Here is a 24,856-nt window from a genome sequence, read left to right as displayed (position 1 = left end):
ACACAGGGAACCCAAAGCCAGTGCTCTGAGACAATCTACAGGAATGGGGTGGGGAGGGAAGTGGGAGAGGGGGTTCAAGAGGGAGGGGATATACCTATACCTATGGCTGATTCATGACAATATATGGCAAAAACCATAAAAATATTATAATTATCCTCCAATTAAAAATAAATTTAAAAGTTCTGTCATAAACCATAATGGAAAGAAAAGTCTGTTTTACAAATGCTGATGGATTTTGAACTTTTGTGACTAGATCCAAAATAAGAACAAAACTCTTGAAACAATATACTTGATAAATATGATTCATTCTTCTATTAAAAAAAAAAAGAAAAGTGGATTATTCAACTAAGTTCTTAATAGAATTATTAGGATGATTCATCATAAATAGCCTGGATAAGAATCTCATGTTTTTCAAAAAGATATTTGAAAGTTTAATTCCTCCAAAATATATTTTAAGAAATGAAGGGAAGGGATATGCTGTGATGTGCTAAGTCACTTCAGTCATGTCCGACTGTTTGCAAACTTATGAATGCTAGCCCGTCAGGCTCCTCTGTCCATGGGATTTTCCAGGCAATCTTCCCAACCCAGGGTTGGAACCCAGGTCTCTTACATCTCTTGCATTGGCAGGTGGGCTCTTTAACACTAGTGCCACCTGGAAAGCTCTGGAGGGAAAGAATATGTCAATGTTAAAATATACTTAAAACAAATATCTAATAGTTCCATTAGATCATAATTTTGCATCAGCTTTTGAAAATAAACTCTCAGAAATATTTCATAGTATTCAGTGTTTCAGTGCAAATATTTTTCACATTAGATTCCCTAGTGTTGGGAGAGTATGTAATTTCCTTGGTTCCGTCTTGCTGCAGCAAAGATTTGAAATGGCAGACCAGTGTTACAGTTCAGTTACAGCTCAGTTTTATTCGACAAGCAAAGGATAGTACACCTCGAGGCATGAGGGTGGGCTGATCCCAAAGGAGAGGCTCAATCTTGGCTCCTCTTTTTATATATTTTGTCTCCTCCCCCTGAGCCTGCCCTATATAAATTGGGCTAGCCAGGAGGGCTGTTTGTTTTACCTGAATTTCTCACTCCAGTCCTCAGATTTTCTTTTGTTCCATCTTCATGGGCTTTTCCCTTTCTCTGTCTTTTAGCCACCACCATTTTGGACTCCTTTTTCCTATTCTAACTACCTAACAGTAAAAATCAGACTGAAATTAGCATGTTGAGTATTTATTAGGAAAGGCTTTAAGGATCCCCTTTTCTGGGAGAAAATTAAGAAAGAAAGATAAGGGATTTTCCTGGTGGTCCAGTGGCTAAGACTCCACTCTCCCATAGCAGGGGCCCGAGTTTGGTCCCTGGAGAAGGAACTAGATCACACATGCCACAACTGGGAGTTCACGTGTTACAACTAAAGATCCTGCATGCCAGGACCCAGCATAGCCAAATAAATAAAAATAGATATTAAATGTAAAAGTTAAAAAATTTTTAAAGAAAGTTAAGTGGAATTGACTTGATAATGATACTGAACAGAACCCTGTGGGGTTCCTGGCACTAAAGCCTTTTGGGTCCCCTATTTTTTGATTACAGGAAACAGGCTTCATTCAGCCCCCTTGTTCCTGAGTTCCAAAGAGTGCATTCAAATAGTTGCTAATTAGGGAAAGGAGGGGAAATAGTAAAAAAAAAAAAAACAACAAGGGAGGAACAATTAAAAAAACAAAAACAAAAACAGACCTATAGTTCAGCCTTGGTCTAAGGTCCTGGTTCCCCCTCGAGTGATATATGTAATAATGACTTTAAGCTATTTTGAAGATACTTAAACCCTCATCAAGTGGGAAAAGTTAACAGCAGCTTGCATGTTGGCATGGTCCAGATCTTCATCTCAGGGATCTGAGGCTTTAGTTACCAAGCTCTTCTTAGGTGTTAGCTGATGCTTTTGTCCATTTTTCTTCACAATTGGGCAATAGAGTACTAAGAGATGGCCAACAGATCACCTGCTCCCTGGTCCCACTATGTAGCAGCAGCTCTATATCCTCCTGATAATTAGGGGCAACTACCCCTGTTATATTTCTCTAGTGGCTCAGATGGTATAGAATCTGTCTGCTGTTCAGAAGGCCCGGGTTTGATCCCTGAGTCAGGAAGAACCCCTGGAGAAGGGAATGGCAACCCACTCCAGTGTTCTTGCCTGGAGAACCCATGGACAGAGGAGCTTGGTGGGCTAAAGTCCATGGAGTTGCAAAGAGTCGGAAATGACTGAGTGACTAACACTTTCACTTTTCAACCCTATCAGGATAGTGATTCTTCTTTTATATATCCTGATCTCTTTGCATATAAAATGGAAAATATTTGAAGTCTTATTCAGAATTATCTCTTTAGAACCAATACTTCTAATCACCGAGGGCCTAGAGTTGTGGAGACAGAGTACAAACTACTTAAATGGGCTATGCTGCTGCTGCTGCTGCTGCTGCTGCTGCTAAGTCGCTTCAGTCGTGTCCGACTCTGTGCGACCCCATAGATGGCAGCCCCCCAGGCTTCCCCGTCCCTGGGATTCTCCAGGCAAGAACACTGGAGTGGGTTGCCATTTCCTTCTCCAATGCTGGAAAGTGAAAAGTGAAAGTGAAGTCGCTCAGTCGTGCCGGACTCTAGCAACCCCATGGACTGGAGCCTACCAGGCTCCTCTGTCCATGGGATTTTCCAGGCAAAAGTACTGGAGTGGGGTGCCGTTGCCTTCTCTGAAATGGGCTATAAATGACGGTAAATAGGACCATTTTTTCCACCATTTGATTTCCAGACCTAATTATTTTACATTTTGGGGTGAAGTTAGAATATACAATGTGTCCTAAAGAAATCTATCTTCAAAATTTAGTATCTGCAAGCTAGTTCCTCTTATGGGCCTTCAAGGAGTAATTTCTTCTGTCTATAAAGACAATTGCTTCTGACTGAATAGGAATCATGATACTCGACAAGTGGTGATGCTGATCTAGCTATCTTCAGAAAATATTATGGCAAAAAGCAATAAAGTCTACATAGGCTTGGATCAACTCTTTCAATGTAGAGCTTTGTCTGTTCCAGATGATAGGAAATTGTTTCCAATTCTGGCAGCCATGGAGCCAAGCCACCTGGGGGGCAGGGCAGAGCCAGGAAGCTGGGCAGACCCACAGACCCACAGACCAGTGGATCACAGCACCATCTCCTCCCAGGCTCCCAGATGGTGCAGCAGTAAGAATCCATCTGCCAAGGAAGGAGACACAAGAGATGTGGGTTCCATCCCTGGGTCAAGAAGATCTCCTGGAGTAGTAAATGGCAACCCACTCCAGTATTCTTGCCTGAAAAATTCCCTGAACAGAGGAGCCTGACAGGCTACAGTCCATGAAGTCACAAAAATCAACTGTGACTGAGCACACACATCACCTCCTCCCTCCCCTGAGTCTTCTTTTGGACAAGAATGAAAAAGAATGCATTCATTAGATCAGTAGCCACATACCTCATACGTGTAACCATGTTAATCCACTGTTATTGAGGTTGTTATTTCACTGAAATTTGTGGTGAAAGTGAAATTGCTCAGTCGTGTCCAACTCTTTGCGACCCCATGGACGGTAGCCTACCAGGCTCCGTGTCCATGGGATTTTCCAGGCAAGAATACCGGAGTGGGCTGCCATTTCCTTATCCAGGGGATTAATCTCCAGGATTTCACTGTCTTTATAGGATCCATTATTGATTAATCAAATGAAGATATTTATAACAAGGACCACTATTCTTGCCATTTATAGATTTTTAAAGGATAATACTTGCTTTCTCACCATCTCCCATACCTGCTTCAAATAAGATATTCTTTTAGTTACTTATGCTTTCTGCAGAGTGGGAACATTTCCTAGGTTTACTTTTGGCTTTGCCCCCTAAGATAGTTTTTATCCATCAGGACAAGGAACAGATGGTTGGATTCCAACAACCTCAAAGTATGTCCAATCTACTGAGGGACTAGAGAAATGATTATCAGATGGACTTTTGGACTCACTGTATCAGTCAAGATTCAATCATAGAAACAGAAACACCATAGTTTATATTCAATCATGAATTTATCTTCAGGGTTAGCTATTACATGGTTTTAGGGCTGGTTTAGTACTCTGTTGCTTCTGTAAATAATTCTATAGCCTGAAGTCAACAGGATATTAAATGGAATGGAAATATGGACACAAATATGGTAAAAGCATCGATAGACTAAAGTGCGTGAAGATGAGTTGGAATCAACGAGGGAGATCAGCATTCTTACTGATCACTCATTGCCTCCAAGAACCCCACTTCAATCAAGTGAATGACCTACCTGAGGATCTGGTGTCATTTCTCCAGGAACTAACCTTGCTCAAGGCCTGGGAGTCAGAGAAACAATGGCAGCAAAATCAGCCAGAACTAAGGGAAGTAGAATGGCTACTTCTCCACACCAAGGTCAGCCAGTAATTAGGTGACAGACATATAAGCTGCAAATGCATCTGGCGCCTATACTAATCTTTTAAGCATAGACAGACATGGATGCTTCTTCACTTATATTTTCCCAGTTCATACAAACAAATTTTCTCTTATAGCCTAAACTAATCCAGAAATCCAGGGAAGGGAATATCTGTAACAGAATCCCAGTGAGTTATGTTGAAACCAATCCACTCCACTCATGGTGAGCTGATCTTGGGCCATGGCTCTATTTATTATCTAGCTTCCCTTTACTACCAAAATTCTAACCAGGGTCTATGAAGATGTTTCAGGTTTCCAGGTATCAGTGTCAAGCAAGAGCCTCTTGCAACAATTCCAAAAAGTTTATCTTTTCTCCTTCCTCCGGTGAACGTTTGAGTAAAGGGCCATAGGTCTGTTTGGAAAAGGACTGAGGGAATGCTTAAAATACACACCTGCTATAGAGATACAGGGCCTTTTTGTCTTGGGGATTCTTTTTCAGTCCATGGATTCTGGATTAGAAAATAGACCCAAGTCAGGGAACATGGCAAGATATTGCAGTTTTTAAAATCTGTTTGGCAACCCTTAGCTCATTTTTTTTCCTTCCTTCCTCTCTCCCTTCTTCTATCTCATTTTTCTTTTCTTTCTCTCCCCTTGTTCTTTTTTTCTCCTTTCTCCCTTTCTTCCTCCATTCCTTCCTTTCTTTCTGGCTGCATAGTTTGAAAAATACCTTTGTTGGCTATGCAGCTTGTGAGTCTGGTGGCCTCTTTGGGTCAAGTCACCATCCCCATAGCTCTTTGCAGGTCAAGCCTCTTAAGCTACTATAACCTTGATGCTCATTAAAATGCTTGTGCTTTTCTGCAACACTGCTCAGCCTCCATGATTTTAGGGTTCTTGCCAAGAGGCTAAATTCTGTATACTAGTAGATTGTTTCCTTAATATAATTTCCCTTACCCAACTTTTTGTTATGTCCCTCCGTGATCCTATTCCCTGGAGCCTAGTTCGAACAGAACCAGCCTCCTGACTGCTGGCATCTTATCTCATTTTGTTGGAGATTTAGAGCCTTATTCTCTTAGCAAGCCTAGCAATTCCATGACCTGGCAGTATTGTGACTTAACCCTAGATATTGGTTTAACCAATGGGAGCACAGGAGGGGACATGTCCTGAGGGACACATGTCTTGTCTGGAGAAAAGTCCTTTGCTTGTCCTCAAGCAGTGAGTCCTTATTATCAGAAAGTGTCTTACCCTCACTTTTTTTTTTTTTTTGCAAGTAATTTATTTTCAGAACTCCCAATGCAAACATAGTACACTGAATAGTGAAGCAAAATTATCTAAGATCATTATAAACAGGGGTCAATCAAGCTCAACTTCAATCAAGATGGATTTTAGAATTGTCTTTATTTTCTTTGGGGTAGTAAAGAGTATGACCCGACTTAGCAACTGAATAAAAACTAAACAAAAAGGCCATTTCTACACAGTGAATTCCAGAGAATTTGAGATTTTCTATAGAAGTTCCTATCTCAATTTCCAGGTCCCATTTTCCCCCATCAGTACTCTAACCCTGGTGCTGTCTTACTTGAGAATTTAACCTTTCTGGGAATTCTTTCTCCACTTCTGACTAAATTATGGGCATGAATTAAGGCTTCTCTGTCTTCCCAATTGTTGTAGTGTTCTGAAGTTAGGCTCTTTCCATCCTTCCTATAACCAAATGCAGCTCCTCTCATTTGGAAATTGCTGTGTCCCAGACCCTCCTTCATTGATTAGCCTGTCGGCCTCATGGAGATTAGATGAATCTCACTAGGAGCCCTCTACATTGGGTCACTTACCATAGTCCCTGCTGTTCTTTGACTCGACCTTCATTGACTGCTGCGTGCTCTTCCTTGGTCTCAGTCTCTCCTGTTACATCATTGAAGATTTTGTAGTCTCTATTTGCGGAATTTCGTATTGGTTTCTTTCTTTCCCAGAAACATCATTAAGCCTGTGCTGAATCATAGACTAGTGTGCATTTCCTTTACTCTGATGTCATCTGTTCCACATTTTGCAGGAAAGAAAAAAAGTTTCAGTACCTGTATAGATTTTTCTTATTTTCAGGAAATCTTTCTCTGGGCAATTCAGAGGGATTGGAGGGAAGGGAGGAACATAAGTTAAAATCACCATTTCAAATTACCAGGTTATAAAGGAGGCCAAATCATACTTAAGTATAGGGATAGGATTAACATTATTATTAATATACTTCATGTGTTTTCTTTATTCTAAGCCACAGTTGTGATTTGGAGTGAGGCTATTCTTTCTCTTCTCATTTTCTCTGTAGGATTAGGATGTATTTCTTCTATTCTTCAGAGTATAAAATTTACTTATTTCATATTTTAAATGGTGGTTTGACAAATTATTTAAATAGTAACTACTATGTAAAAAATATTGCTTTATTAAGAAATTGAGAGAATGTGGTGGGGATGGAGTGGTTGTATATAAATAGCTCTAAAAATGAAAAAAAAATGCAAAATGTGATAGAAAATATGCTTTTAATCCTTGCTGGAAAATATCAGCTAAACAGTTGCAATATTTGAATATAGTTACTAAAGAGCAGAACATGGAGAGCAGGGGTGTGATGGGATGCAGGACTGCAGGTTTTCTTGTTATACCTGCAAAAAGAAACTATCTCCCGCCATATCAACAAACAAGAAATGTCAGAGCCACCATCGATTTCTGGCCTCCAAATGTGAATGAGGGCTCCCCAAACTGTGATCCAATAGATGCTGCCACCTCCCATGGTGATCGCTGAGGAGTTGGGGAAATGCAAGAAGCAGCCATCTGCCACTCTTTAAGGTGAACAAGAAAACAGTATTTGGCCCCAGATAGCTGAGGTGCTTGTGAAAGGAATGAAATCAGTGAGCCCAGAGGCTTGCATCTTCCCATACATTGAATGCGAAATTCCTTAACTTGATACCTGATCTTTAACGTTCAGATTGCCTGCTCCCTGTTTTAAACTTCTGTATAGCCTGACTTTTCCTCCTGCCTCCTTGGAGCAGTCTCTCAGAACTGAGGAGCTGTGTCCTGAGCTGCAGTCCTTATTTTGTCCCCAAAAACTTAAATCACAACTCTCAAAGTTGTGTATACTTTTTATTCAACACACCTTCAGTATAATTTGTGTTGTAAATGGGGTACATGATATCCTGATAAGAGTGAAAATAAAAATAAAACCTAGTAGAATTCTAAGCAGATCAGTCGGAGCCCACCCTCAGAGTCAAGTAGAAAATCAAATGGTATTTTTGTTTTAGGAGGTTTTTCATAGGGTTCAACATCATAGGAATATTAGTTCTCTTTCAGTGGAGGTATTGGTTTATAGTCTCCTTTTTCTTTATAGAAAGCTGGACTGGCTTTTTGGGATGTAAACATGTTCAGAGGCACTAAGGTTTAAAAGTGGGACAGCCTCCCTGACCCAGTGGCATGAAAACCATTACAGACTTCATAATTCTCCTATTTCTACAATGTGCCAAAAGTCTGTTAGGGAAGCGCACTAACTGAAACCACCCATCCTGGCCAGACACCATAGTAACCATTTGCATGAGTTGTTTTATGACAGGAGGTCCTGGTAAGGAACATGGAACTAATAAGCCACCACCAACCAGAAGAGTTCAGGAAAGGTCAAAGGAGACCCTACATGTCCGACCACCTCCCAGAATCCTTCTCTCTGGCATCCATCTTGGCTGAACGAGGTGTGCACCACCAGGAAGGACTCTGAGTCAGAATGATTCGCTAAAGACAATCTGGAAACTAATCCCATCACCATAAAACCTGAGACTGCAAACCACATGGCAGAGCTGTTCACCTGGGTTCCCTTACCCTACTGCTCTCCACCTGGGTGCCCTTTCCCAATAAAATCTCTTGCTTTGTCAGCACTTGCGTCTCCTCAGACAATTCATTCCCAAGCGTTAGCCAAGAGCCCAGTTTCGGGCCCAGGAAGTGGTTCCCCTTCCTGCAACAAGTCCACATCCCAGCATTTTGTTCATAGGAGAACTGATGCCATTCCTGAGAACTGGGCTCCTTGTTTCCCTTCATCACAAGGATAAAGAGTCCAGACTTTAATCACTCCATTGTATGTTCCGTTAGATATAAAACAGTGGAAAATTTTGCAGCCACAGTTCACTTAAAACAGTTTCAGGCTCACTTGAAGTAATGTGAGTCTGGAATTCTAGGTGGTCATGAAGACAAACCCTTGCTACTGTGCAGCAACACAACCAGCCCTTTTTGGAGCAACAGGACTGAGTCTGGACCCAGAGGGACATCAATAAGAAGCCCTTCTCATACATATAGAAATCCAGGAGACCATTTGAGGGCAACACATGTTCTCAGTAATTGGAGGGTCCTCTCAAAATTCCATGGCCTTACTTCGATTTTGACACCTGCACTGTGCCATTCCTGATGATTCCATTCAGGATCTGTATCATCAGAATGGGGCACGAGCCCCAGTACAACTCTTCCTGGATTTAAAAAAAAAAAAAGCCAGGCGAAAAAAATAAAATCACTGGTCTTGGTAATATAAGAAATGTTACGAAAAAAGCCTTAAATGTGAATGACGGATACCATCAATTAAAACATTTAGGTTAAAATTTTACATGCCAAATTTATATATGAAAAGTTAAAGTGTTAGTTTATCAGTCATGTCCAAGTCTTTGTGACCCCATGTACTGTAGCCCACCAGGCTCCTCTCTCCATGGGATTCTCCAGGCAAGAATACTGGAGTGGGCTGCCGTGTCCTCCTCCAGGGGATCCCTCCAACCCAGGGATGGAACCTGGGTCTCCTGCATTGGCAGGCAGATTCTTTGCAGACTGAGCCACCAGGGAAGCCAACTTCAGGTAATGTAGTAGTATCAAATCTTGTTTTAATCACATGAATTTATGTGTACAGTGTTTAATTCAATCTAGGGCATCTATTTTAATTATTGTGACAAAAATTTCAAGCAAAACTATATAGTGAAAGTGAGAATGAGAAGCTCTCCCTTCAAGCAGTGTCTAACTCTATGATTATTTGAAGATGTGCTAGTCAATTTTGCTCTAGACTCTAAAGACCAGTATTTGTAAACTCTATGTAAATTTAATTAAGTGACCATATAAAAGACATTATCAGTATCTCTCAAATTATGAAATCATTTTTGAACAATAATGAAGGACCACACTATGTTTTTTTTTTCTCTCAATTTTTATTTAGAAAGTTCAGTGAAACAACATGGTATCACAGCTTAGAAATATTTTAATCTCATTATAATTTATCAATAAAAAATCTAACAATTTTTGATTTTAAACAATGGAATTTATAAAAATAATTTTACATTTATAAAATGAATCATTATTTCACAATAAATTATTCTTTTTTATTACCTGAAAAAAAGTGTTACATAAGTGTTTTTGTGTTATATAAAAGCAATAACTTCCCTTATCAATATATTGAAGATATGCTGAAAACTTCAGTTCCTCTTTGTCCAGCGTTCTTGGCAGTTAAGTATACAAAAATATTATATTACACATTCCCTGACCATGGTTATTAAAACAAATTTGCTAGCAATAATTTCTAAAACATGACTGTTTTAGTAAATAGATGTAGATAAGTTAGAAGGGTCACTAAAAATGAATTATATGTTTTATATTTTAAAGGTTTTTTTTCTTTTTTTTTAGTATCTTCTAAGAACATAACAGAAAACTACAAGATGTATTTCCATCTTAAAAAATCAAAAGCATTCTTATTTATGAACTAGAGATGCTAGCATAAATCTTTTTAAAAATGAGTTCAAGTTTTTTTCTGTTCTCTCTCTCAAAGATATATTTTACAGTTTCCAGGTACCAGCTGTTAAAGGGATTTTATTGATTCTATTAAATCAATGCTAGCTTCTAAGTAATCATTTTTCCATTTTAAGAGTTAAGAAGTTACAGTTAACAAAAGCTTTTTATTTGCAGGGTAAGTGGGGGCTATGAAATCATAATCTTAGAAATTTTGAAAAGTTCTGTGAAGATCATTTAATTCAGTCTCTTGCAGCTTGCGGAACCCTTTTTATATCATTAATAATTACTAAACCAGTTTTTCTCTGCTTCAGCAAATACAGTGTGTGTATTTATTTGACAGAGAGAGAGAAAGAGAGACATCACTGTTTTCTGAGGCAGACTGTTAATTGTTTTAAAATAAGCTCCAGCTTTAGATAATATCAAATAATTTGGGGCTCCAAAGAACTATATTCCTCAGTCCACTGGATTTTTGAAACTATGCTGTCAGTGATTTTTAATTTGTCTGTACTTTCATCATAATCTACCTGCTATACATTTTATTTTCTTTGTTCAAAAGTTTTAAAAATCTTTTTATTTTAGGAAGAAGACTCATTAAAGTTAGAAGATTCATTAAAGGTACAAAGGTGGTTTCATATTCATGTTGCAACAAATTTACACTCATTTATATATAAATATGTGTTAACAGGTAACACGATAGATAATATCCAATTATCACTCAATTGCATTTATTTAAAAAGCACAGTAAGAAGCTCACATCTTCATACCAAAAATTTATCCTCCTTAAAGTCCATTAGACCTGGGCTAGAGTGTGGCTTTCCTCCTCTTTAGGTTTAATGATCTTTGGTTATGTTATTTAAATCCTCTAAGCTAAAGGTTTCTTAATTTATAAGAAAAAGATAATAATACCTCTTTTACAGGAGGGCTAAATGAGGCAATATGTTTGTGACAGGTGGCTAATTTGTCTCCTGATATCAGAATCCCAGAGATGGACAGTTTTGTTGGCACGACGCTTTCTGTCTAAAGACTACACTCCCAGTGTCCCTGAGAACCAGATATGGGCATGTGCTAAGTTCTAGTCAAAGAATGACTACTTCTAGATTTGTTTTCTGACAGGGAAATAAATGCCTGTCTTGCTTGAGCCTCTTTTTAAGGGTTTCTTTAATACAATTTAGCCTGTATCCTAACTGATAAAGCTAACGTTTTATTTAACATACATCTTCAAATATAGGCAGATTTCAAGGAATACCCAGTCATCTTTGGAATGTCTATTTATAATTTTCTAATCTTTTATAGGCATATTTAACTATGGGCCAAAAAGATGCTTGTAATTGATTCTTCAAAGAAATATACCCTATTCTACAGCAACCGCTTTAATTTTTGAATCTGCAAGTTTAAAATTTATTAAAAAAAAAAAAAGAACTTGGCTCATTTAATATTAATCTGGGATTTCTGATCTACTGTTCTCAAAGAAGAACACTTAGTTCTTCATCGCATCACCATAAAGCAATTATTTACAGATTTAAATTAATAATAAGACAACACAGGAAAGTAGTACATGAGATTCAGCTGGTTCAGGCACAGTACAGGTTTATACTATACAAACACATTGAAACTCAGTGATACATTGGTTGCATCGAAAGGTTTTAAACAATAGCAACAACAAACAAAATGAACATATAAACAAGAAAACAGGATACTGTCTTTATAACAGCACCATGAAGAAGCATTGGCCAAGAGTCTGCCAAAAGTGCTATCCTGAGATATTTTAAGACCAACAACTTTTCACATTTATGCAGTGCCGTTCAGAAGTAAACATACTCTCACAATTGCTTTTGTTTGGAAAGAGACTGGTGTGAAATGACTGAAGCTTGATTTGCAGCTATTTTGTATTGTTCTTGTCCAGAGCCTTGAGGTGGGGAAGGAAGTGGGGTTTCAGGAGTTGCTAAAAAAGAAACAGAATTGTATGTGATGCTGGCAGTTACCCTGGCCCATCTCATTAAGTTTTACATGACACCAATATGCATTACTTTATTTTATATATGTTTTTAAAAGATCATATATAAAGTAGTGATTATAATACATAATCAGGCCACTGACATACTACTGGAGATGTACTCCCCTATTAGCATTAAACTAAATCATACTTTAAAATGTTGATAGTCACTTTAAGATATCATCTGCTTTTATATAATAGCATTTATGGGCATTCAATTCTCTCATAAACTCAGCAGAAAAAATTTTTTAATGAAAAGAATTAACAGAAAATTTTTTTCCAAGTCTCACAATACAAGTTTTACAATATTTGCAATCAAAAAAGCACATAAAATAAAACATATTTGGTTTAGATTTCACTAACTCAAACGTTGTTGTTTAGTCACTTAGGTGTATCTGACTCTTTGTGACCCCATGGACTATAGCTCCTCAAGTTCCTCTGTCCATGGGATTGTCCAGTCAAGGATACTGGAGTGGGTTGCCATTTGCTTTTCCAGGGGATCTTCCCAACCCAGGGACTGAACTATGTATATCTCCTGCATTGGCAGGCAGATTCTTTACTGTTTGAGCCACCAGGAAAGCCAACTCAAACATTAGATGACATTAACAAAAATAATAACAAGGTAAGGTAACTCTTAAGTGCTTTGAAATCTATGTTGTTGTTGCTTAGTCATTAAGTCACGTTTGACTCTTGTGAGACCCTCCATGGACTGTAGGCTGCCAGGCTCCTCTTTTCAAGGCATTTCCCAGGCAAGCACACTGAAGTGGGTTGCCATTTCCTTCTCCAGGGGATCTTCCTGACCCAGGCGGGTTCTTTACTACCGAGCCACCAGGGAAGCTCTTGTTGTAGTTAAAAGCATCTGAAAAATACTGACTTTGTCACTTCAAAATTATTGTTACAATGACTCTTAGCTGTTCCTCACCCATCAATACAAAGAACACTGAGTAATTTAAAAAATCAGTTATAGTTTGAATATTTTATTGTCTATGATAGTATTTCTATTGGCAAATTTTAACCATATTACAAAATAGTCCAGGAGCCATTCTACAATTTTTAAAACTTGAAATATTTTAGTATTCACATTTATTATTAACCCATGTATTTAACAGAATAAATAGAAAACGTTTGATGATCAGACTAAGACATTGCAGACTTTATTGATTTTTTTTCTGGATTAGTTTTCAAAAATACAAAAAAGAACAGCCCCTTTTTGCCTAGTTTTCTTTAATATATTAACTTTATATTATTACATGGGAATTAGCAGTGACTTAAAAACAATATTTTTAGATACAATTCAAGTGACAAAATTTACCAAATTTGCCTCAAAAATTATTTCTGGATATTTAGGATGGATCTAATACTGCAGTAGCCTGCTGTAAAAGACCAAGAAAATATGCATAAACTTTAATTTTTATGTGTGCTTGAGTGTAATGCTTTGCTTTGTGTCAAATACAAACTGTTTCAAATGACCATAAGCAAAGCAAAGTTTTCCTTTACAAATGAATCTCTTAAATAGTGTGCTGGAAGAGGGAAAATAAAAAGGAAAAGTGTGATGATGTGATTCTAAAAAGATTAGGGTCAGCAAGTATGCTTTTAAAATACTAGAAAACTAGCATTTAAAAAGTAAAGGATTTAACCACCAGCAAAATTGTTAAACTTTCTTGCAAGTTGTTACCTACAACGTTCAATGTTTTGTTAATGAGTTTTATTTTCCAAGTTTATGAATAACTGATCTCTAAGAGAAACAACTTCATAGACTCTTTGGTATGGTATTGGGTTTGCCTCTCTCTGTTCTTGACTGTTAATTAAATGAACATGGTAACATGTGCTTTGCAAGACAGTCCCAGTATGGAAGTTCCTCAACAAATGAAAACTAGAACTACCACAGTATCCAGCAATTCCACTTCTGAGCATATATTTGAAGAAAACAAAAACACTAATTTGGAAAGATACATGCACCTCAATGTTCATAGCAGCTTTATTTACAATAGCCAAGCTATGGAAGCCACACAAGTGTCCATCAACAGAGGAATGGATAAAGAAGACATGATACATACACACACATATACACACACACATATGAATATTACTCAGCCATGAATGAAATTTTGCCACTTGAAATAACATGGCTGGGCCTGCAGGATATTAGCCTTAGTGAAATAAGTTAAACAGAGAGACAAATACTGTATATTTTCACTTATATGTTAAATGCAAATAATAAATAAATATAATAAAGCAGAAACAGACTCATGGAAACAGAGAACAAACCAGTCACTACCAGTGAGAAGAGGGGGAGAGGGAGAGAAAGCCATGGGAAGGAGAATGAGAGGCACAAATGATATGGTAGAAAATAAATAAGATATAGGATGTAATTTACAATACAGGGTATATAAACAATATTTTATAATAACTTTAAATGAAATATAACCTCTAAATCTGGATCATTATGTTGTATACCTGAAACAAAATACTACTGTAAATCAACTGTACTTCAAGGAAAGAAAGAATGGTCCCAAATTAATGTCTTTAAATTACATGGGGACCCACAGATTAAATGTACTATATTGTACATTTGTATTTTTTCTAACAATTTCATTTCTGCTTATGTCATACACTCAAAGAACTTTGTGTTACAGACACTATTTACACATATATCTATTGCATCTGAAGGACAACAGTGATAGCAGGCATTTTTGTGGTTTCTACTCTCCCTACCACTGGGGAGCAGTTAGATGGTACTCACTAAATTATGGTCACATTGCATTGAACTTTGGGATAAAACAACACTGCAGCTAGTTACTAAGGGCTATCGTAGATTCTGCAGGCAATACAGGTATGCATAATGATATCACAATAACTTAAGGAATCTGTGACATAGCTGGTTTAGTGTTTAGAGGCAGTAGATCAAAACTCAATTTAAATTAGTATAAATTCAGGAGCAATTCTTGATATTTTGTCTAGTCAAGATTTTTAAAATCTCTGAGTTGACTCGTAAAAAGATAATGTGTTAAATCTGCAATAATATCAGATTATCTACTATTAATTCCTTCAGTTCAGTTCAGTTCAGTCGCTCAGTCGTGTCCTACTCTTTGCGACCCCATGAATCACAGCACACCAGGCCTCCCTGTCCATCACCAACTCCCGGAGTTTACCCAAACTCATGTGCATCGAGTTGGTGATGCCATCCAGCCATCTCATCCTCTGTTGTCCCCTTCTCCTCCTGCCCCCAATCCCTCCCAGCATCAGGGTCTTTTCCAATGAGTCAACTCTTCGCATGAGGTGGCTGAAGTATTGGAGTTTCAGCCTCAGCATCAGTCATCCCTAGTATGTGTGTGTGTGTGTGTGTGTGTATATATATATATATATATATATATATATATATATATATATATAATCATTTTTGCTCCAAAGAACTAAAGAAAACCTAAACAACCCACACTTTGCCCAATTATGATACACATAAATTCCACTCATCACTGCTTAGTTAAATAGCACTCGTCTTTCAAAAACCTGGTTCACATTTCAGTTAGTATGTTAACTCAAATTAATGGTGAGTGTTGCATAAACTCACAAACTTGACTGTATTGCAAACTTTACAAACTTCACAGCTAACTTTTTCAGTCTACAAATAATTACCTAAATAATAGATGTGGATTTTGATCAGTAACCAATCACACCACATCCTTCAGTCTGTTCAAGACTGTGATTGGTCAACGAACATATTTCCTTCAGTTTACACACTGACAACAAAGTGTGTAGTTGTGTTGCCTCCTGTCTCCCTCCCAGTGATAAATTCACATGACATTTTGCAAACTTGGACAACTGAAAGAGAATTGGCCGGAAGGGGAGAGTGGGCAGTAAAGAAACAAAAAATGATAATGCTGGAAGTGAAATTCAAATGGAACGTAAATGTAGTTAATAGAAGAAAACACTGACCATGGAAATGTTCACATTGTCATTGTTTGAGTCCCTAAAAATACAGCCAAGAGCTTAAGCTGAAGGAAAACTTGTCAACATTAATAAGGAGCCAAATTCTTTGAAAGGATGGAGAGGTCCCAGAGGAAGTGAAACTGACAAAAAACTTCTTATCAAATGTTTTCTGAGAGATATTTCATGACATTGAAAATACAAAGGATAAAATACTGGAAAACAATCCAGACTTCCAAAAGAGTAAATTTCATCATAAATGCTCACTTCCTCTTGTAAGTCCTTGAAAAAGAACATGGCAAGCACTGTCCAAACTACTCTTCATATTTTTCTTTTACAAAAAAATATAACATTAATTCTCAGTGTTTTTAATATTTTAAATTATGGTGTACTAAACATTAAAAATACTATTTTTAATTTCCCTATACATTTATAACTTATAGTTAAAAGAGCTCTTAATGTTTTGATAAACATGTTTAAGGGTCATCAGCAATCTTAATTTTTCTCTTAATTATTAAGATTCCTTTGCATGGTTCCAGTTTGTATGTCATTTTTATGGTCCTGCACTATCAGGCAAAGCTAGAACATCCTATATGTTCTTTTGCACTACCAAATCTATGAAGTAGAAAGATTTAGGCACTCATATCTCCATTTTAGGGAGAAAACTCATACATGAGAAGAATAAGTGACTTGTTTCACAATCTCCCACAATCAAATCCTGGAGAAGAAATTATATCCAATTTTTACAATTTCTGGGCACTAATAGATTCTTTCCCCAAATTTCACATTTTCTCAACTAGTTAAGTTTAAGAAATACTGTGTTTCAAAAGTGGTCCAGATACTTACATATCTGGTCTGTATGCACCAGTGTTGACATTGAGCCCAAAAGTATAGTCTGTCCAGTTAATGGATCTTGAGACAAATGTGGGTGCATTGGATGATGGAGATGGTTAGCCTCAGTGGAAGCACCTACAGAAGATAAAAAGATGCTTGTGTAAGGGATATTTAATCAGGAACAGCAAGTTTACCTTAAAACAAGTGTTTTGATTGACAGCTTAAATATTGCTATTTTTGCAAAGTGCTTTTTGGGAATTCAAAAATAAATTAATAGAGTCACTGCTACATTAAAGACAATGTCAGCTTTCACTGTACACTGGCTAGATTAATGTTGTATCATATTATGTTGTATATTAATAATGGACCTTCCGTGCAGTTTCCTGGAATCATTATGTTTGCTGCCTGTTGTTAAGGCAATTCCAAGAATCACTTACCTCAAGTTTATAGTATTTGGGATCACCCTAATAGCATAAACAACTTTTATTTCAGAAAGATATCATTAGAAACACATTAACCACTAGAAAACTAAAACTAAAATAAAATAAAATAGATTTTACAAGGAAATTTAATCTAGATCAGAACACAAAATAAATGATTTCTTAAGTTATTCCTGACATCTACTGCAGCAAAGAAATCTCATTTTCCCCTTCTCATTGTGTTGTGTCAGTTAATTTATTTCAGGAGTAGAATGTTTAGTTTTAAGCTATTTACTCTATGTATTTTTGTTGTTGTTGTTGTCTTATTTTGCCATCGGTGAGCTTTTAGAGGAGGAAAGACATAGAAAAAATATAATATACTTCAAGAAGTACCAACAATAAGAAATATATTTCCATTTACCATATTTGGGAGGATCTGAAAATTGAGGTAAGAGGGATGGGTGGAGTAAAGGTGGTGGAGGTTAAGTATGAATAGGAGGGGAGGTTTGAACATGTTCAAGTATTTTTGTTCCCAGCCAATAGGTTTTATAGATTTTTCTAAATGCAAAAAATAAAAATTGAGTTCATTACATCATGGACAAAAAGTAAACAGGTCAAACTTGCTCTAAAGCACTGTAATATGATGCTAAAAAATAAAATAGAAATTCTTAAATAAACTCACCACCTAGTAACATCTCCTGAAGTAAGTTGTCAATTTTAACCATTCCAAAAAGCTTAACAAATTGTATTTGCTCAATCATTTGCCACGTGATGCTCTGCAGCGTGGGCAGGAGCAGAAGCAGCTCCCCAAATCTGCCCCGGGAATCATACTGCCGGTCGTTGATGTAGTCCTCCAAACTCAGCTGCACTTGGAACCGCATGTTCTTAATCTTCACTGGATCACTTAGCCCTTTTGCATCTAGTACAGGAATAAAAAGAGCAATCTAAATATTCTGTCTTACTAGAGTGTGAGAGTAAATATTCTAATATTTTAAAAGTTGGTGACTTTTAAACCACTTGGTGGTTCAGTGGTAAAGAATCCACCTGCCAAGACAGGAGACATGGGTTCGATCCCTGATCTGGGAAGATCCTTGCATGCCACCAGACAACTAAGTGTGTGCACCACAGCTACTGAACCTGTGCTCAAGAGCCTGGGGCCACAACTACTGAGCCCACACGCTGCAGCTACTAAAGCCTGTGTGTCCTAGAGCCAGTGCTCCTCAATAAGAGAAGACACCACAGTGAGAAGCCTGTGCACCGCATCTGGAGAGCAGCCCCGCTCACTGCAACTAGAGAAAAGTCTGTACAGCAAGGGAGATCCAGTGCAGCCAAAAATAAACAAATAGATAAAATTATTAAAAAATAAAATAAAAGGCAGTTTAATTTTCAATGCAATCATTTTTACTGAAACTTTGGAAACAAACCTGGATCAAAAAAGACAATTGCCTTCAAACAAGCATATTCGTTATCATCAATCTGAATTTCTTGAAATGGTCGGACCAGCTCATCTAGAACCCGGTTGGCCACACGGCTAATCTCAACTTCACAGCTGTTGCGGTGAATAACATAGTTGTTCCCTACATTAAAAAAATAATAATAGTTAAACCATCAACCCTCTCACACATGCAACATTGTCAGATTTTGTTTAAAGTTTTTTTTTTTGTTTATACAAATCAATTTTATTTATTTATTTTTTGTTTTTTTTTAATTTTATTTTATTTTTAAACTTTACAATATTGTATTAGTTTTGCCAAATATTGAAATGAATCCACCACAGGTATACATGTGTTCCCCATCCTGAACCTTCCTCTCTCCTCCCTCCCCATACCATCCCTCTGGGTCGTCCCAGTGCACCAGCCCCAAGCATCCAGTATCGTGCATCGAACCTGGACTGGCAACTTGTTTCATACATGATATTATACTTTTATAAACAAATATTTTAAATCATTTTCCCTTGAAGAAACACGAATAGTACTTCCTCTCTCAGTAGTGTTGTTAATTATGTTAGGAAAAACCTAAGAACACTTACAGGATTAATAACATTGATAATATGATCACATGCATTTTAACAGCCTCGGTCACTGGTGATAATACTAAAGTACAGACTAATAACAAGCTAATTATTGACAAAGGAGAAACAAGATATAATGATTAGCTTTCCACTATGTCAGTTATCTGTTAGTGCCTTACTCATTAATGAGCATGATACAAAACCTAAAGAATCTCTCTTGCTTCTAGTGAAGTAAACTAGCATTCCTTCAGTGGTATAGGTGTTTATACATATAACAGCTACTGAGACACAGTTTTAATAAGCTTAAGTAGACAAGGCTAATTTTTTTAAACTATCAGCTATACTCTTATGAGTTGCCTCATTAAATAGTAAATTCTCTCATCCTGGGCTTCTTTAAGAAGAGATGGGAAGATCATCTAATCACAAGGCTGACATCTGCAGCAGAATTCAAAGGAATTCAGAAATTGGATAGAAATCTGGACCACCTAATCTTTAAATATGTTCTACCTTAGAAAACTTGGGCTATAATATAACAATATTATAGCTTCTAAAATATTAGAAAATTGGAAGCTTATTTGAGTGCCTAAAATAACAGCTAAATTTTTATTTTCTGGTTTTATAAAAAGCAGAGTATTCTGAATTCTTTCACCAGGCAAAGACAATCTTCAGTATAACAACACATGCAAAAGTATTTTAAAAAGTGTAGCCCTGCTCCTCTTATGAAAAGTTGAATTATCTAATTATTTAGGATAAGACTATTTAGAACTATGTGGTAAGATTGTTTTGTTTTCTATGCTTATTATATTCACATTTATATGGAGAACAGTATTGTAGGAGTGCTAAAATTGAAGAGAAAATTTAGCAGAATTTAAAAGCAGTCATATTATGTGGTTTAGAATCTTGGCTCAATCCCTTACTTGCTTTGTGACCTCAGACAAACTTACTCTGCCTTCATTTCTTCACCTGCAAAACAGGTTGAAAATAATAGTACATATCTCTCAGTGTTATTCTAAGGATTAAATGAGAGAGTGTATATATAGAGACATGTTAAAGCACTTAAAGGCATATATCTTAAACAGTAAGTCCTCAGTTACTATTAGCTATTGTGATATTATGTTCAATTTATTTCTATTTGGGACAAAATATCTGTCTAAAAAATGGAATAAGACAATTTAGTTATCATTTTACTCAGCCAGAGGGAGAGAGAGCTTCTAAGCATTAGAGAGATCTCAACTCTCTCAACAGGAAACCTAATTTTATAAGGTAAGTAAAGGGGAAGAATTGATGCTTTTGAACTGTGGTGTTGGAGAAGACTCTTAAGAGTCCCTTGGACTGCAAGGAGATCCAACCAGTCCATCCTAAAGGAGATCAGTCCTGATTGTTCATTGGAAGGACTGATGTTGAAGCTGAAACTCCAATACTTTGACCACCTGATGCAGAGAGCTGACTCATTTGAAAAGACCCTGATGCTGGGAAAGATTGAGGGCAGGAGGAGAAGGGGATGACAGAGGATGAGATAGTTGGATGCATCACCAACTCGACAGACATGGGTTTGGGTAGACTCCAGGAGGCCTGGCATGCTGCGGTTCTTGGGGTTGCAAAGAGTCGGACACGACTGAGAGACTGAACTAAATGGAACTGAAGGGTTGGGGGGGGCGGGGATCAGAGTACTTCCTTAATGAAGACACAAGCTTTTCTTTTGTGCCTTATCCCACTTGCTGTCATAATTTTGCCTGTTTCAGCACTGCTATTTAACTATGAGAATTTTTCAGACATTGTTATGTAATTTTCTTTTAACTTTGGATTTTATATCATATCATAGGCAATGAGATCCTAGGAGATAAACATAATCTTTAGAAGATTAGAAAATGATGTATAGTATAATTATTAGGTAGACACTTAAAATGTATGGAATTCCATAAGATGGTGACACAAATCACTAATTCTTGGTCCTGAAATAAACATACCTCGATATTTTGTTTATTGAGCAACATTTATCTTTTATTTAATGCATACTGAACATCTCTTATGAACTTCCTTGCAATAAAGGAAAGGAAAAACAGAGCCTCTGACCACTTAAATCCATTGTGAAGTGATAGCATCATTTGACAGTATCTATGAGTGCCTGGTACATATAGAATAGACCCCCTGTAAGTATCAAGCAAGCATAATTTTTTCAAATTAAAATGAAAAAAAAAAAAAACTTACCCAAAAGCAAAATATCTTTATACATCATGGATCTCTTTGTAGCTCCAAGCAGTAAATGTTCCCCTGCGTGAGCTCTCAACAGTGCCACCTTAATGAAAAATTCCAAGTTTAACAATTGATTATAAAACATAATGATGAAAAGATTTATAAAATAAGCCTGATTAACTTAGTGTTCTTTAAGCCTGGAATATTTTTTTGTTGTTGTTTTAACAACCTACAATATTCATAGATTCTTACCACTATTAAGCCTTCTATTTTAAGCACATCAGTAGAGTTTTACTTTCAAAATTTCTAAAACTAATAAAGCAATAGGATGGCAGCAAGAAAAGAAAAAAAAAGAATAATTTAGTGTTTGGGAGTGAATGATATTTGAGAATAGAGTCTAACAAACTATAGTTCAAATTCTGGTTTCTCCACTTACTACGTGTTTAAGCTTGGGTTAGTTAACCAGTATGTTTGGGACTCATTTGTTTTCATTTATCAAATGGAGATAGTGATGAAAATCTCAAAGTGCAGTCATGAGGACTAAAGAAGAAAAATATATGTCAAACACAATCTGTTACACATAATTAAACTGAACAAACAAAAGCAAAGGGTTTCCCACGTGGCACTAGTGGTTAAAGAACCCATCTGCCAATGCAGAAGACATAGGAGAGGAGGGTTCAATCCCTGGTTCAGGAAGATCCCCTGGAAGAGGGCATGGCAACACACTCCAGTATTCTTGCCTGGAGAATCCCATGGGCAGAGGAGCCTGGTGGGTTACAGTCCATGGGGTTGCACAGAGTCAGACATGACTAAAGTGACTTAGCATGCAGACATGACTAAAGTGACTTTTACTTCCAACAAAAGTAAAGCAAAGAGGGGTGATATAGTGAAATGAGTATGCGGGATCTGGGTTCTGACACTTTCTAGGCTGAACCTTTAACTCTGAACTAAGCTCTCAGAGGAGTTGGATTCCCTGCTGAACATCACTAGTAGAAAGAATAGGAAGCATTTCAAGTTTAATTCATCAAAGTGAATGCTTCTCCAGCATCTTCATCTCCTTAGTTAAAGGTACAGTCATCCAAAATGCTTTTTCACATCAAAATCAAAGGTCCATTTGGATCCCTCTCTAATTGCACAGCACATCCTAGCAGGGCTTCTCCATTGCTACCACCCCTGTCCAAACCTTGGTCATTCTTCACCTGGCCTACCAAAATACATTCCAAAGATCTACTAGGTATTCCTGCCTCCTTTCTGGTTCCTCCATCTTAAGTCCTTCTTGACAAATCTTCTAAAATGATATCTTGTACAATATTCATCAATCAATATCACTCCTCTGCTAAAATCTCTTTAACTATTTCTTTCTGTCTTTAGAGTGAAATCCGAACACCTCAACCATGGCCTCACCTGAGGTGATGGCTCAGTGCTTTGTCCCTCCCCCATGGCCACCACCCACTCTGGTTTCTTCTCGCAACATCCTTTGCTCACTTTTCTCTAGACATTTTGCCTGCCCTGCCTCAGAGCCTTGGAATTTGCTCTTCCCAAAGCCAGAATGCTTTTTCCTCTGATCTTGACAAACTTAGCCCCTTGCTACTCAGGTCTCAAGAAAAATCTCTAATTTCCAATTTACTGGATCTGTTACCACTCCACCCATGACTATTCCCCAACAACTCATCCTATTTCAGTTTATAGAATTGATCCCCACCTAGAATTATCTTACTCAGAATGTGGACATTTTTATTGTTTGTCTCTCCCAAAGAGAATGCAAGTTTTATGAGAATACTGATGCAATCTGTATTTTTCCTGCCATATAGTCACAGTTCTTAACACTGAGCAGTAGTCCTAATAACTATTTGTGTGATGAATATATTGAGTGGACTTAACTGATTTATGTTTCAGTTTTAGAAATTGTTAAGTGGATATTATAAAACATGCCACAGAGCTCCTGAGACTATTAAATAATGTAACATATAATGTAACTGAAAACTAATATCCAAATCCCTTATCCATAGTAGACTCTGCCAATCCACGGCTATTAATGGTATACTGTTAATATTAAACAGTTAGTAAATAAAAACTATTATGGACAAGTTACTGGATTTCAATCTCCCAATTTTTAAAACACTGTCTGCATATATGTCAGCAACTTTAAAGAGTGATAATAAAAATATAAAACTGATAAATAACATAATCCTACTTATATGGCTTGGGGTGAGACAAGTAAGTTTTAGCAATTTAGCATTATTCACTGTGAAACAGCCTTCTGAGCCAAGCTATCTTTATGATATGTCCATAACCATGACTCATACCAGGAAGGGAGTTACAGAACATTTAAAGAATGATTTCAGATTTCACAGTATTTTCTTTTTGTAACCAGGTGAAATGCTCTTCTAGAAATATAACTGCTAACTTCCTGTGATCACTTTTATTTTCTGGTATGTAAATATTTTGCCCTTCTTTGATTTTTAGACAATCATACACATTTCCCTTTTATTGTTTCTTCATTTTTGTGTATCAATGATAAAAAGCTCTGGTAAGAGGGTACAAAAATAGACCCTGGTTATATTACATACTATTACACACTGTGCTTTATCTGGGGAAATTGGAAATTTTCAAATTATTTACATCTATAGAATATTATATAATACTTAGAAGAGTTAAAAATGAATTTGAAACTAATAATCCAATCTTTATAGACATTAGAAAATTAAACTTCTTAATTATTAACTAAAATATTACAAAGTATGAAATATATATTAGGAAAAGATCACTATATCTGAAATCTATTTTCTGTAGATTTCAGAGCACAATTCTACAGACATTTTTTTTTTACTAAATATATAATTTTTATATAGTAATTACCAGAATAAAATTGACAACATGAAAGGCACAATTTTATATGTTAATTGCATAAAAGTGCCTACAGAGACATCAACACAACCTGTGTGTTTTCTCTCTAGAAGTGGTCTGGTATATCTGAAGAATTTTCTATGTACTTTTAGTAAACACCAAGACATAATGGGTACCATCTGCCTCTGAGACAAAAGTATTCCAATACTATGTCTTACAATAGCAGTTACCTGCTATCTGTTTTTCTCCCATTCTTAAATATTTTATTCTATTAATATTATTTTTAAAAATTTTGGCCACACCCCATGGCATGTGGGACCTTAACCAAGTATTGAACCCACAACCCATGCATTGGAAGGCAGAGTCTTAACCACTAGACTATTGGGGAAGTCCCTATTATAAGCTTTTTAAACTTCTAGA

At 36.7% G+C, this 24,856-nt stretch overlaps 1 protein-coding gene across 2 annotated transcripts in view; it reads right to left on the bottom strand.

The window, feature by feature from the left end:
- Window positions 1–9,652: 9,652 nt before the first annotated feature.
- HNF4G (hepatocyte nuclear factor 4 gamma) overlaps window positions 9,653–24,856 on the bottom strand; it is a 29,586-nt gene continuing 14,382 nt past the window's right edge. Inside the window, exons 6-10 of one of the 2 annotated variants that reach the window (XM_055546318.1) lie at window positions 21,605–21,692; window positions 18,810–18,962; window positions 18,068–18,304; window positions 16,979–17,101; window positions 9,653–12,154 (exon numbers count right to left, since the gene is read on the bottom strand). In XM_055546318.1, the coding sequence (XP_055402293.1) occupies window positions 12,033–12,154; window positions 16,979–17,101; window positions 18,068–18,304; window positions 18,810–18,962; window positions 21,605–21,692 (723 nt within the window). In that variant the 3' untranslated portion in view covers window positions 9,653–12,032. Of the gene's footprint in view, window positions 12,155–12,499; window positions 13,065–16,978; window positions 17,102–18,067; window positions 18,305–18,809; window positions 18,963–21,604; window positions 21,693–24,856 lie in introns of those variants that run through there. The other variant, XM_055546317.1, reaches the window with a different exon arrangement.

This window comes from Bubalus kerabau, chromosome 14, assembly GCF_029407905.1.
Source record: "Bubalus kerabau isolate K-KA32 ecotype Philippines breed swamp buffalo chromosome 14, PCC_UOA_SB_1v2, whole genome shotgun sequence".
Lineage (NCBI taxonomy): Eukaryota > Metazoa > Chordata > Mammalia > Artiodactyla > Bovidae > Bubalus > Bubalus kerabau.
Note: the sequence above shows the minus strand (reverse complement) of the source record. Positions and strands in the feature narration are given on the sequence as shown.